The 14,802-nt window shown below is 42.5% G+C and overlaps 1 protein-coding gene across 1 annotated transcript in view; it reads right to left on the minus strand.

Annotated features, from left to right (window-relative positions):
• The window catches only part of LOC120583871 (guanylate cyclase soluble subunit beta-2-like), a 78,040-nt gene that overhangs the window by 50,544 nt on the left and 12,694 nt on the right, over positions 1 to 14,802 (minus strand). The window contains exon 3 of the mRNA XM_039839404.1: positions 4,516 to 4,610. Coding sequence (XP_039695338.1) covers positions 4,516 to 4,610 — 95 coding nt within the window. The remainder of the gene's footprint in view (positions 1 to 4,515; positions 4,611 to 14,802) is intronic.

Below are 14,802 nucleotides of genomic sequence, written 5' to 3' on the forward strand. Positions count from 1 at the left end.
TACAAAGTATAGAAATGCTCCTGCCTCCCCTTCAGAGCTACCATTCAGTTCATATTTGCTGAGCACCTGCAAAGTGATCTGCATATTGTTAATCTGATTTAGTTTATTCCTTCCCATGACTCTTTGCAGTAAGTATTATTCCCTTTTGAGAAGGAGTTCAACTCTCAACGAAATTCTATCACTGGCCCAAGGTCACACAGCTGGCATGACAGAACAAAATCCAACCCGCATTGCTCATTCTGGAATGAGGACAAGATACCCTTTGGCAGAAGGCTCAGAACCAAACTGAGACCGCATGAAGTAGCCATGACCTCCTGCTGCTGGGATCTTGTAAAATAAAGTCAAGAAAAGACTGAAGGTGGGCTTCATTCCCAGTCTAAATGTTTTTGCTTGTTTATTTTCTAAACTTTGTCAAAACTTTAGCCTTTCAGGTCAAGTCTCAATAGCCACCTCTCAGTACAGAATTTCTACCGAAAGATTTTTATTCTTTCTGTGGAGGGAAAGTAATTGGAAGCTCCTTCGACTTCTCTGGAAGAAAGGAGATAAACTGCAAAGATTCAGACTTGCCTGTGGGCCAGCAGCTCTCACTCAAAATCTAGAACTGCATGTTTAAAAAGCAGTGTTTAAGCATAAACCAGAAAAGCTCTGGCAGGTGTTAAATCTGAAGGCTGATAGGTACTACTGCTCTGGTGCCACCCTATGTGGAGCAGGAAGGCTGCTACTTAGGGGCTCAACTGAGTATGAATGGGGATGGGGGTGGGGGGCATAGCACTATGAAGAGCACACCCTGAGGTCTGATTCTTGTATAAAATTCCACTCTACCTGCTACTTGATAGCCTCGGCTCCACACAAACCTAGCCTCCATCCCCGGCATCAGCTGTAGGGGTGACAAAAGGGTCTGGAGCCCCCCAAACCGGCTGGACAGGGAAGGGGTGGGTTTGCAGGTACCACTGATACTCCCTAGGTCCTGGCCCACCCTTATCCTGGAAAATCTCTCTGTATGGCTCTTTGGAAGGTGAATGAACAGAGGGATTCCCACCTGTGACTTTTCTGGAGGCCATATGAGCCCTGTCTGCAAACTGTCTGTGTCCAGCCTCTAAGGGTCACACTGGCTTCAGAAGGCATTGAGAGATGTTGCTGCTCTTGGAGCTCGAGTTCCAGAAGCTGTAGGAACAAAGGAATGTTTCGCTCTCTGTGCCTTAGTTCTGGTCTCAGACATGACCTTGTCTAGGTCTATTAAGAGATCCAGGTGCTGAGTGACCAGGAGCACATCTGGTTGGACGTTAACTGGTACCCCAGATTCCTCCTAGCTCTAATCTCCATCATCCTGCCAGCCCTCGTTGGCACCTCTGGCCCCTACTTGGCTCTGTGGCTTCAAGACAGACCAGAGTGTCCTAATGAACTAGAAGCAGCAGGTGGCTGCCCCTTGCTGAAGATCTGTTGATGACTGCACATGGCCAGCTTCCTAAGCCTCAATGATTTCCCCCTCCAGGCTTTACTGGGAGTTGGGGCTCCTCCCAGATGCAGATGCCTGGATGGTTTTCTGCATTCAGGAGATGACCAGAAACATGAGAAGAGACACAGGTGTCAAATAGCCATGTGAAAATAAAAGGAAAAGCCTCTTTTCTGTTGGATCTAGGTGCATGGGGTCAACTCTGGCACTTTTTTTTTTTAATCAGAGCAGTTTTCTGAAATTCAAAGGAAAGGGAAATAAGCTTTATGCCTTACCCAACACAGACATGTTACAACCCTGCAGGATTCTGGAAAAGCCACCTGGCCCGGCAGGCTTAGCATTAGCTAGCTGCCCTGGTGTGTTCTCAAGCACACCCGGTGGGCTAGTTATTGTGTACCTGGGCTGGCTTTAACATGTAATGGCTTCAGGTGGAGCTCCTGAGGACAGCAGGCCAATTTACTGATCCTTTAGAGACATCGTGAAAATCAGCTGGAAAACACAGCCCAACCACCCGACCCTCTATGGTCTGCACAGAAACCAGTATGAAGGCCCTGAGCCCCTAGTCCTCACCCACACATCCAACAACTCTGCCCCAGGGGCTCAGGCACCAGGCGAGGATGCCAATGCAGTGTCCACCTGCAATGATCTCTAACTGCTGTCGCACCATGACCCAAAGTCAAGTTGCCTGTGAGGAATGTGCAAAGAAAGTTTAACTGGGACCAAAAGAGGCATCTTTGTCAAAGAGCCTGGAAGTGCCAGGGAGATGCTTCTGCTTCTTGCTGCAGTCCCCTGGAGCCTGGGGCAGCGAGGCTGCCCACCCCTCCTACCTCTCCAGGCCCCAGCTCATTGTGTGCTCAGGGCTGGTGAAAAGGATAAAGGAAAGGAGGGTATACTGCATAGTGTCCCCCTCAAAATCCATGTCCACCTGGAACATCCAAATGTCACTTTATTTGGAAATGGGGTCTTTGCAGATCGAGCTAGTTAAATAAAGATAAATTCATACTGGATTATGGTGGGCCCTAAATCCCATGATGTGTCATAAGAAGGCTGCGTGAAGGCACACAGAGGTTATGTGAAGATGGAGGCAGAGATGGGAGTGAGGCAGCTATAAGCCAAGGAATGTTGGCTACCACCAGAAGCCAAGGGAGAGTCGTGGGATGGTTTCCCCTCAGAGCCTCCAGAAGAAATGAACCCTGCTGACAACTTCTGGCCCCCACAACTGTGAGAGAATAATTTCTGTTGTTCGAAGCCACCTAATCAGTTATACTTGGTTGTGACAACCCTAGGAAATTAATACAGAGAGAAGGAAGGAAGAAAATACTTCTGAGAGCTTATTACATACCAGATACCACATTTGATATATTCATGTACATTATCTCATTTAATCTTCAAAACTACTCTGAAGGGTAGATATTATTCTCATTTGACCAATGTAAAAAATTTGACTGAGTAAATAACTTTCCTGAGTCATTAAACTAGAAAGAAGCAGAGCTTAATTCTCTCTTTTTCCTGTTCCTCTTCCCCACAGAGCCTAAGAAGAAGGCAAGTTAATATAATAAACCATCTTTCGCTGATACACCCACGGGAGAAAACAACCTAGTATTACATGTTCCTTATAAGTAGAACCATCCACACATGGTCCTATAAATGGCATTTTGTTGTCTGTGTAGATGAGAAGATGTTCCGTGGCCAAGCAGATGGGGAGAAAGGACGTCAGCTCCCTATGAAGCACACCATGTCCATTTCCAAATAAACAGGAATGTGGTTGGCTTAACACAAGTCTCAATGCTGTGCCTCCTGACACCCAGAGGTAGTCATGACTATCCTTTTCAAAGTGATTGCAACATCTATCAAAGCCAACATCAAGGCCAAACATAATGGGGGTGGTATAAATGATGAAACACAGTGATGCTCATAATTTTTGTCTGCAAGAAGCCTTGAGCTACTCTAATAGAAAGGATCGCAATGAGCCCTATAATGGGTTAAACAGTGCCCCTCAAAAATTCATGACCACCCGGAACCTATGAATGTGACCTTATTTGGAAATCGGGTCTTCGTAGATGTAATCACTTTAAAATAAGGTCATACTTGATTAGAATGGGCCCTAAATTCAATATAACTTTGGCTTTATAAGAAGAGGAAAATTTGGACGTAGAGACATAGACACCCAAGAAGAAGACACAGAAACAGAGATTGGAGTTATGCTGTACCAGGAACAACTGAGAACACCACAACCTGAAGAGGAAAGATTCTTCCCTGGAGCCTTCCCGGGGGGAGCATAGCCCTGCCAACAATTTGATTCTGGACTTCTAGTCCTTTGAATGATGAGAGAATAAATTTCTGTTGTTTTAAGCCACCCAATTTGTGGTATAGTCAATTCTCATTGTTTTCAAATTCCGTATTTGCAAATTTATCTACTGGCTAACATCTATTTGTAACCCCAAAATCAATACTCATAGAGTTCATGGTCATTCATGGACATGCACAAAGCAAGAAAAATTTGAGTTGCCCAATATATACATTTCTAGATAAGGTTAAACAAGGTAATGCACTGCCTTCTTGTTTCAGTTCTCATGCTATAAACAAGTGTCCTTTTTGCAATCTATTTAGTGGTACATTTTTGTATTTTCCTACTTTTTGTTGTTGATGCTGCTCTTTCAAATACCACCAAGCACAGTGCTAAACTAAAGTGCTATCTAGTGTTCTTCAGTGCAAGAAGGTTGTGATGTGCCTTACAAAGAAAATAGGTACATTAGATAAATTTCATTCAGGCATGAGCTGTTGGCTGTGAGTCCAGTGTTAATGAATAACAATATATAAGGGGTCTTTAAGCAGAAGCACACACAAAACAGGGTTATATATTTATAAGCTGATGACAGTGTTGTGCCCAGAGGTTCCCAGGAACCTAACTCTCTATATTTCCTCTAAGAGTAATGGCTCAGCATTTGCTACTTCAGGGTTCACAAAGACTTTATAGGACAGAACTACTCCACATAATGGAAATTGATTGTACTTTCTTATGGTAGCCCTAAGAAACCAAAACAAGCCCTTGTCATACTCACCCAGAACCTTGCATGCCTCTTGGATGAGCTTAATGGTGATGAGGTCGTCATATACGGTGTATGTCATGAAGGCATCTTGCACTTCAGCAGAAGCTCTGAAAGTTGAACCAAGGTGCGATTAAAAAACCAGCAACTAAAGCTTTGTCCCAAGAATTTATTCACTGACCCAGCATGATATAACACAGGAAAAACAGTTCTGATCATAAGGAATGGGAGGCAGTGGAGTATTTGGAGTGTTTGGGGGTCAACTCCTCCAAGGAGACTTCCCTGGAACCCAGCTTGGGCCAAGAGCTCCCTTTTCAGGTACCCACAGTAGGCTCTTTGTTTTCCCAACTTACGTCAAGATTATTGTTCTTACCCCCTAGACTGGGATCCTTGAGCATGGTCATTGGGATGTATTTGCATCTTCGAACCCCCTCCCCCAGCAAGATGTGCTGTGCTTGGCACATGTTAAGAACCTAATACATGGTAGTGAACTTGAAACTCAGTGGTCATGGAGCTTTGTTCTCTGAAGCAGGTAGAGCAACTGTTTGAGAATCTCACTGTTTTACAATGTGGTTGGCTGTGTTATAAGAGTTACTGGTGGACTTTGGTCTTGCAACAGGTAACCAAACCTAGTGAAAAGGGGCTTAGCCTGGGCGTCAGAAAGCTTACACTCTTGGTCCTTGTGTGAGCCATGAAACTGTAGTTAGCAGTACAGTCAATCCAGGAGGAAAAAGGCTGGGCAGGGAACACTTCCCTGAGAAAGGCAGGTTTTACTGAGACCGAAGGATGGGTGGGCAAAGAAGGATGTGCTGGACAGAGAGCACAGGGTCCCAGGCAGCAGAGAGGATGAACAGAGAAAATACAGAACATCCAAGTTTATCCCAGAACACATCACAGAATACCAGAATTGAGAAAATTGTAAAATTTCCTAACTGTCCAATTTTCCACCCTATACTATCTCTGACTGCTGGTCTTCTCATTGCCTCCTGAATGCTTCCAGTGACAAGAAGCTTACTTCTCTGCAGGCAGCACATTCATTTATAGACTGTCCCCTTTGATAGAAAGTTCGTTCTTATGTTGAACTGAATGAAACCAAAGAGATGGCACATTATTTCTGACCATCCTTTTTACTGTTGAGAAAACTGATGTGCAGAGAAGTTAAGTGTCTTGCCAGGATCACCCGGTTGACAAATGAAGGATCTGGACTCTGAGCGCTCTAGCCCACACAACGCTCATATTTCGCCCCTGCAGTTTCACTGACTGACCCTAGTTCTGCCCTCTGGGGAAACTCAGGCCAGGCTGTTCCCACCTCCAGACACCAAGCCCTCTGATATTGAATATCTTTATTCATTCTTAAGTCTTTATTTTTTCTTGGCTAAACACTGCTTTATCTTTCTGAAATTCATCTCCCTCACTGTAAAGAGGGGAAATAATAAGAGTCACACATTCTGACAGGAGTATTGATGAAGATAAAATAGGATAACCAGCATGAAAGAGCTCAGAGAAAGTGAGAAGCGCACACATAGGCAAGGAGGAACCTCGATAATGATGAGGACTCAGAGGTGGCCTGATATATTGGAGTGACCAAGGCTGGCAGTCAGGAGACTGTGGTTCCAGGCCTGTGCCTGACACAAATGAGCTTCCCCTCTCTGGGCCTCAATTTCCTTATCTGTAAAATAAGGAAAGTGGTTGGTGAGATCACTATTCTTCAACCTTTTTCTAATATTTATATTCCCCCTCCTTACGCACACACATTCACTGGGGATGCTCAAACAGCCCTAGGGGCTCTGTCCCCACAGTTGAACATCACTGACTAGAAGCTCTCTAAGATTTGCTGTTTAGGTCCATGTCTGTACAGGGGAATCTAAGCATCGTCAGATGCAGGTGATCAGAGAAGCTGGATGTGGGCCTGAGCGGACGAGAGATGCTGTTAACCACTATCACTCACTTAAGTGGGATGCTCTCATCATGTTGGCATTACCCTCCACCCACCTTCCCAGGGCCTGTGGGCCTGTGTGACAACGTGTGCCCTCCTTCTGTGCCTATAAGCAAAATAGAAACATGGTGGGCAAGACTCAAGTTTAAACTTGACATGTTGTCATAATTTATTGTGAAGGCCCCAGAAGGATTATACCATCTCCAGGACCCTTTGAAACGTAACAAACTCTGTGGCACTCCTCAGGCCTCTGGTGGGACCACCCATTCATCCCTGTCTGGGGTTGGCAGCCTCTTCTTTCCTGTAAGCTGAACTGATAATACTTTAGTGTCAAATATTTATTTGGTTTGTATATATGTTGCACATTTCTGGAATGCCAGACAAGCCCAGACTGTTATGGTTACACAGGATTGTCAGCCTTGTTTATTGATCTCCATGATCTTGCATGTAACACTTCCCACAGAGTCAGTGCATGCTTGTGTATATAGTCATTCAAACCGCTTTACTGGAACAATATGTTCATCAAGATTAAAAAAAATAAACCACTGATACTTTTCTAATGAGATAACAAAGCCTATGAATAAGAAGAAAAGAAGAAAGGAAAAATGACCATCAGGAAACATTTTGAAGAGATTGGGAGTTGGAAAAGCAACAAATATGGGAAATAAAGAGAGAGTTTGATGTTTCCAGATCACAAAAAGAGGAGTGACTTATGTAACATGAAAAATGCCAACCACATAGATGGTCGTATTTACACGTAGTCAGAAGATGTGACGAATCTATATTTCACTGGAACATCAGGCATTAAATGTGTGTTCTTCTTTAATTAGATCCTAGTGATACCCAAACTATCTGGGCAGGAAACCAGGAGCAGGCTGCCTGGTCAAGAATAACTTGGGGAGCAAAATAAACATACAGATTCCCGGACCCTGGGGCTGGTGTCTGGAAATCTATATATTTTTAACCACTGTCTCAGGTTTAGAAATCACTGCTCAGAACCCTTTCAAGATTTAATCTGGCAAAGCAACAGATTAAAAATTATAGATCTTACATTGTTCATTACTAAACTGATGTAATGGTTTCTAAGAGTCTGAGGTGAGCCATAAAACCCACGGGAAAAAGAAATAGCATTTTATATCAAGTTACAGGCCAAGAAAGTGGATCAGTCCCAAGCCATGAGTAATCACTCCTTCAAAAGCTCCCTTCTGGTAGGTGGGTAATTCGTATAACAAAGTTGTGTGTCACTGTGTGGCTCAAGGTACAGTCGGGAAAGGTGAGGCCCTGACAGTGGAAGAGCTTGTCCTACAGTTGTGATCATCTGGTATTTAGAAGAAGCACCAACCATCATTCTAGCCGGTCCTCCAGCGGGCTTCTCCAGCGCCCCCAAGGCTTTTATGATAAAGTCCTTACTTCTTGGTTGTCGCATACAGTCCTCCACTGCCCTCACCTCCAGCCATCTCCCCATCCATTCTACTCAAAGTACCTGAGACTGGTCATGCCAGTTCCTTCCTCTTTACCTTCCCATGACTCTCCTCCATGGACAGGCCCTTACTCCCTCTTATCTGGATAACTTTTGTTCCTTTTTCCCAACTCAGGCTAAAAATCACTGACACTGATTTTTCTGAGCCTCAGTCAGAGTCAGGTGTCCCTCCTCTGAGCTCTCGAGCCTGTCCAAACTTACCTGTCACAGTTCCGACTGCACCTATAACTTTTGTTTTACCTGTCCGCAAGCTTCTTGGACTACAGAGTCCCGAAGGTCAGGAAAATGTCATTTGATTTGATTTTATGTCTTGAATACCTAGCATTGTAACTGGCACACAACAGGAGCCTGATAGATATTTATAAGAGAATTTAGGAAATATGAGAAACCTGACTTGACAGAGGCTTACGTGTTCACTGTGTGTGGGTAAAAGAATCTGGAAGTGAATCCTGGCTCTACCACAATCAAGCTGGACGACTGGGAACAAATCTCACTATGCCTTCATCGCTTCATCTTTTTACAATAATGGTATTGGGTCAGGTCAATGTTTCCATGGAGATTTTGAGGTACAACCTTCCCCTAACCTCCCCTTTGCTCTCCCCAGTCAATACATGATGTGATTTGCTGAGAAAGTCACTGGCACTTAAACCAGCAGTTCTCAAGGTATGTTCATGGAACCCCTGGAGTCCTTACGATGCTTTTAGGTGTCTTTGAGATCAAAATCACTTTCATCATAAAGACAGTATTTGCCTTTTTTTACTGATCGACATTGTGCTAATTGTGCATATGCACTGGTGGTTAAAACTGTTGGTCCTTAGCATGAACCAAGGCAGTGGCACTAATCTGTACTAAGCAGGCATTGTATTCTTCATTGCCACACACTTGCAGTTAATAAAAAATGCCAGTTTCACTTCAGATTGTCCTTAATGAAGCAGCAAAATTGTCAGCCTCACTAAGTCTTGGCCTTGAGTACACATCTTTTGAACGATCTGTGTGATGAAAGGGAAGTCCTGCACACAGATGTGCAGACGGTCACCTCAAGCAAAAGCACTTTTACGGTTGTTTTTGCGAGCTGAATTAGCCCATTTTTTCATGGAACATCATTTCTGTTTGAGAGAATCACTGATGAACGGTTGCTCAGACTTCAATATTTGGCAGACTATTTCTTAAAAAAAAAAATGTTGCTTGTCATTCAAGAAAAATAACTGACAGAATTTGTTGTCAATGATAAAACTGAAGCTTTTGAGTGAAAATCAGAATTTTGTAAAACTTCCATATGCTACTGTGAGCTCATTAGCTTTCCAATTCTTAGAGACTTAGATGCAATTGTGGTGATATCGACATTGTATATTGTATATTTGATATTGTATAATGTATCATGTCAACATTCACAAAATCTGCATGATTCAGTGAGCCAATATTTTATTTCCCAGATCACTAGTGTGTGGATAGTACTGAATGATGGCAAAGATTTATTTCCAAGTGTAACACAGGCCACAGGATTTTATGTAACAGAGTATGAAAAAGGTCATTGATGTGGTTTCACACTCAACATTGTAACTGGTCTTTGAAAAACTACCACCGTTAGAGCTTTCATAAGGTTTAAATGACTCTCCACTGTCGAAAGAGTAATAAAGTACTTCCTCTTTCTATATTTTCTCCATATATTTTCATGAAAAACCACAGATCATAACAGAATCCTGCTATCTTCTAGTAAGTCGGACATTAAACAGATTTGTAAAAATGTAAAACAGTCATTCTTCTTGCTAATTTTTTATTTGGACGATAGTTATTTTTATAAAATATGTTATTTATGCTGACACGTAATAGATATATTATTGTTATTTTTAGATGAATTAATAAATAATCACTTTTTAAATTTCTCGGCTTTAATTTCTAATGTAGTGAATACTAATAGATAAAAGCTCTTTGGGGGTCTTCAATAATTTTTAAGAGCAAAAAGACTTTCTAAGTCCAGAAAATTTTGAGAACTTCTAATTTAGACCCAGAGTGAATCAGATTTGCTTTGTGAGCTAATGAAGTTACAGATTCTGGGACAGAAGCCCTGCCCAGCCCCCCTCGTGTGGAATCATCCCTAGCTTGGGGTGAAGGGGCCACTCTGTGTACCCTGATGGCGGTCCTGGGTGCTTGTGGGAAGGACAACAGGCCACCCAGCCTCCAGAGCCACCTCCTCCTGGTGGACCCAACAAGCACCCAGACTCTAATGTGACCCCCTAAAAAGGCATCCAAAGAAGAGGCTGCAGTTATCTGATTCCCAGAGAACTTGCCCTGAAGCAGCAGCGGGAGAGTGAGGGCAGAGGGGTGAGACATGTTAGAGGGAGATTAAGGGTTGGTGCCCTCCCAGGACTTGCCACCAGGAAACACACACGTCTCTATAAAAAATAAAATAAAAAATAAAATAAAATAAAAACCTGAGGAGAAAGTTATAGATGTACAGAAAGAAATCTGTCTAAACTATCAGTAAAACATATATATAATTAAAATAATTTTCAGCCAGCCATGTTAGGAAAATGTTCATTCTGTTCTCTGTATGGAAAAGTGATCTCATTAAATCATTGTCATATGAATGAGTACACCAAAAGCAGCCAAAGATGCAGGAGAAAACATCATAAAAGTGGGAGAGATAACTAATTAATGACATTAATAACAAAGAAATGTTATCTGTTGGGTTTTTAAATCACTTTTTTACCTAAATTTTTATTTGTAATTTTATGTTCTTTTTAAAAAGAGGCTCTCCAAATTATATCAGTTCAAACCTTATAATATCAGTTTCTACTCCTGCTAAATTATATTCTATATATTCCCTCCTAACAAAACCATTTGTCAAGCTTTACTTTCAATGGCTTTTATTAGAAAAACAATTTTATTTCATATACATAATAATGTTGCAATATTCAATACATTCTATAAAAATTTCCTAAGTCCTTGGATTTTCTGATATGATCTTTTGGGGAGCAAGTCCCCCATTGAGACATCCTAACCAAGTAGATTTCTCAAGGCCCTTCTAGTTCTGATGACCTATGATTTTAGGCACTCAGAAAAATCAACAAACACATTCATGGCCAGGGATGGAGTGATAGCGGGGAGACAGGCAGCATTCCCCAATAAAAATTACGAAGTAGAAACTCTCTACTTTCAGCAACTTTTTAACTAGACTTTATTTATGGAAAAAGTAGAAAACTTGGAGGGAGCAGGTGCTTTCAGCCTCTAAGGAAGGGGTAAGAGGCATGGTGAGTCAATGGAATGGAAGAGGTATAGCAGAAAGAGAATAAATAAGAACCACCCTGTTCTGACTCAAATAATATTTCAGTGTACTGGAAGGGATGCTCTTTAAGATGTCAGAATGTTAAGAGCATTTCTTATTGAGTAAGAACAAACATCCCAAGAATGTATAGGGAGGGATCCTTGAATTTTTTAGGTTATAGAGCTCTTAGGGATTCTGATGAATAGCAGGGACCTTCTCTCCAGAAAATACTTATAGACATATGTATACATTTTCATAGATTTCAGAGGTTCTCAGACCCTCTGAAACCCACAACCAAAGTGCCAGATGCTTCGCCCGTGTTAGTCACCCTGATCCTCACAAGCAGATGAGCTGAGCATCACTATTGTCCCTATTTACAAGTGATGACAAAATGGCCCAGAGACCTCAGTAACCCATCGCAGTTAGCATATAATTTCAACTTCTTTCCATCTTCCTATATATACCTATATATTCTGATCCTTAACCTTCATCTCGTACTGGACTCTGGCTCATGGTACTCCAGTCACAATGAATTTTCTTCTCAAGTTCACCAAACTCAGTCCCATCTCAGGACCTTTTCACTTGCTGTTCTCTCGGCACGAGACACATATACTTCATGACTCAAAGCTATCTCCTTCCTGCCTTTCAGCTCAAATATCATTTTTGCAAAAAGGTCTTTTCTGACCACCTTGGGGAAACTGGCATCTTCTCTCCCTGGTCACTATCAAATGCTACATTTCACACTGAAATACACATTCCCAGAGAACAGCACCCTTATCTATTTCCTTCACTACTATTCCTAGTGCCAGGAATTCTGTTTGGCATATACTGGGAGCTAAATAAAAACTTATTGACTAAATAAACTTAGTTGCTCAAGTCAAATAGCTAGTAAATGAGCCAGGCAAAATGTAAAGGTTTATCTGACTCCAGAGGCCTCACTCTTCCCGATCTATTAGTAGCTTTTCATTGTTACGTCTTGATAAAGATTTTAGCCAAGAGGTTATAAAAGAGTGGTTCACATAACGAGAAATCTATAAATTTAGGTTACATGAGGGGAAAATAAACAATACAGGCAAAAGAAGAGAAACATCAGTTTCTGATTATGTCATATAAAATAAAATTATGTCATAAAATCTGGAGACATACTTTATTTTACCTAATCATTTCTTCTTAAAATTTGTATAGAAATCGATGTTTCTCTTTTTTAGCTAAAATTCTATTTTTAAAGTACGAAGGAATTTGGTATTAAATGTAGCTTGAGGCAAATCTTTTTGCACAGCAAATAATCTTGTCTTAATTTGTGTTCTATAAATTGAGTTTTCTGCACTATAGTTTTATTAACAAGTTCTAATATGATGTAATTTTCATAGCTGGTCAAACTTATTAGATAGGCTGGGCTTTTTGGTTTCAATATGCATTTCCAGTGCGATCACATAGATGTCTAGTGCTCTATATATAAACATGTCCCTTGAGAGTCAATGAAGCAGAAAATTGGTGCTTCAAGATTAAAGCTGTAAAATCTAGAGACACACTCAAGACATAGCCTGCTTGGTCTCCCTGTTCCTGGACACGTTTCTCTAATTCCTTTGCGCCCATTTTCACCCCTCATTCAAATGTCCTTATCGCCTGTGGATTCCGGGGCTTCCTGTCTGTTTGAGAATGCTATGAGAACGGCCCCTCCAGGAGCAGGAAGAGAAAATGTACCATTCTTTTCAGTGGGGTTGCACCAAGGAGCCAAAATGGAAAAAGTCTCTTCCACTTATTCATGGACAGCTATTTTTTCCAGGATTTGCAAAGATATGTTGAATATTTCAGTCAGGGTCCTGATAGCTGGCCATGCTGCATCTGTTCTGTAATGTAGGGGAGGGCAAGAGGCCTTCTTTTAAAGAGCTCATCTTCCCTGCCTGTTATAGGTAAACCAAATCTTGTTGTTTGACTGCCACTCGTGTCTAAGTGCTCCAGCTATTTCTATTTATTTCCAGGTATTTCCAGAGCTCTGACCTTTTCCCTAGTCCAGACAGACTCTTCTGAGCCACCAACTGAGCTGACACTAAAGGTTCAGATGGTACAAGAATCATGAGTCAAATTAACCAGCAAAAGTCCATCCCTCCCTCTCACAGGCTGGTCACTAGCCTTTATGGGGGTCCTCAGGCAATGCTGGATAATGGCCCACTGGGTGTCAGGAAAACCAGTCCCCCCTGCCAAAAAAAGCAGATGCACCAAGTTACACTAATTTTAAGAAGCCAGGTCTCCTCTTGGTAAAGAAGACACCTTAGAGGAGCATCTGCCTCGTCAAGACAGAAAACACAGAGTTATCTGACCAGCAGCAAAGTGGCGCCTGTTAATGTCAAACACAGTCTAACGCTGATGTTGCACCTTACCGAGGGGGAATCGACATTTACTGAGTACCTACAACGTCCTCGGAGGTAGATTTTCCCACTCAATCCTCTCCTCAACCCCAGAAGATAAGCACATTATTCCCGTTTTACCAATGAGGGAACAGAGCTTCAGAGAGGTGAAGCAACCTGCTCAAGCTGCCGAGCCAGGACTCAAACCCAGTCCAGTGGAATGCACACCCCACTGCCCCTCTCCCTCTCCCCAACCCAGCTGGGGACCAGCATCTGGAAAATAAGCAAACAGTGAGCATTAACTTCATAACACAGCTCACATTTGTCCAGTTCTCAACACTGACCAGGCATTTTTCCCCCCTAATATCTCATTTAACACTTGCAACAACCCCTATGAGGTTAGCTAATTTTATTATCATTATTTTATGATGAAATACCTGGGTCACAGAGTGCTCAAGTAACTTGCTGAGGGTCATACAGACTCTAAGCAACACATCTGGCTTCAACCCCAACATTGTAGCCCCATAGCCCCTGCCGAAACCAACTAGCTCTTTCTAGGGACTTGCAGCCACATCCAGTGACAAATATCCTAAGAGTACAAATGTCCTATTCCCCAAGTTGGTTTCCACCCAATCCTGCAATGTCCACCCAATGGCCAGTCTGTGCTTACCGCCTCTTCCTTCTTCCTCCTCCTCCTAAGATTGACTGCTCGCTGGTAGGGGCAGCTGACCCTCTGGCCAACTGACCTGCTCCTGTGCAGTTTGTGACAGAGCGAATTACCCGTTTCCCATCTGATGTTCCAGGTATATATGTGATGTTTCTACAGATTATAAAACCATTCGGGCAAAAAGGCCCACCTGACTCTCCGGTGCCCCTGTGTTTGCAGCAGTACCAGGGATACCATATAGGCTCAGTAAACTCGTGCTTAGAGATGCCCTTCTCTCTTCACCCAGACCCTTGGTGTGTGTGGAAATGCATCCCTGTTGCCAGACGCTTTTCCCCAGGCAGCGTGGCCCATTTCAAAGGGAAGCCTTTGTAGTCACAGGGTGTGTTGAGCCCCAGCCCTATGTGTGTGGCCCTTGGCAAGGTCCTCTCTGGGACTCGGTTTCCTTCTGGGTGAAAGGAGACAGTAACTGCAGTGTTTTCATTGGGTTCTAAAAAGATCATATGGAAGGGACCTGGCTCAAAGTAAGTACTTAATATAAGACTTTTTCTTTCCTTTTCTTACTGGGTTTACCCTTTACAACATAATAGTCATTAAAAAAAAAAAAAA

This window comes from Pteropus medius, unplaced genomic scaffold (genome assembly GCF_902729225.1).
Source record: "Pteropus medius unplaced genomic scaffold, Ma_sr-lr_union100, whole genome shotgun sequence".
Lineage (NCBI taxonomy): Eukaryota > Metazoa > Chordata > Mammalia > Chiroptera > Pteropodidae > Pteropus > Pteropus medius.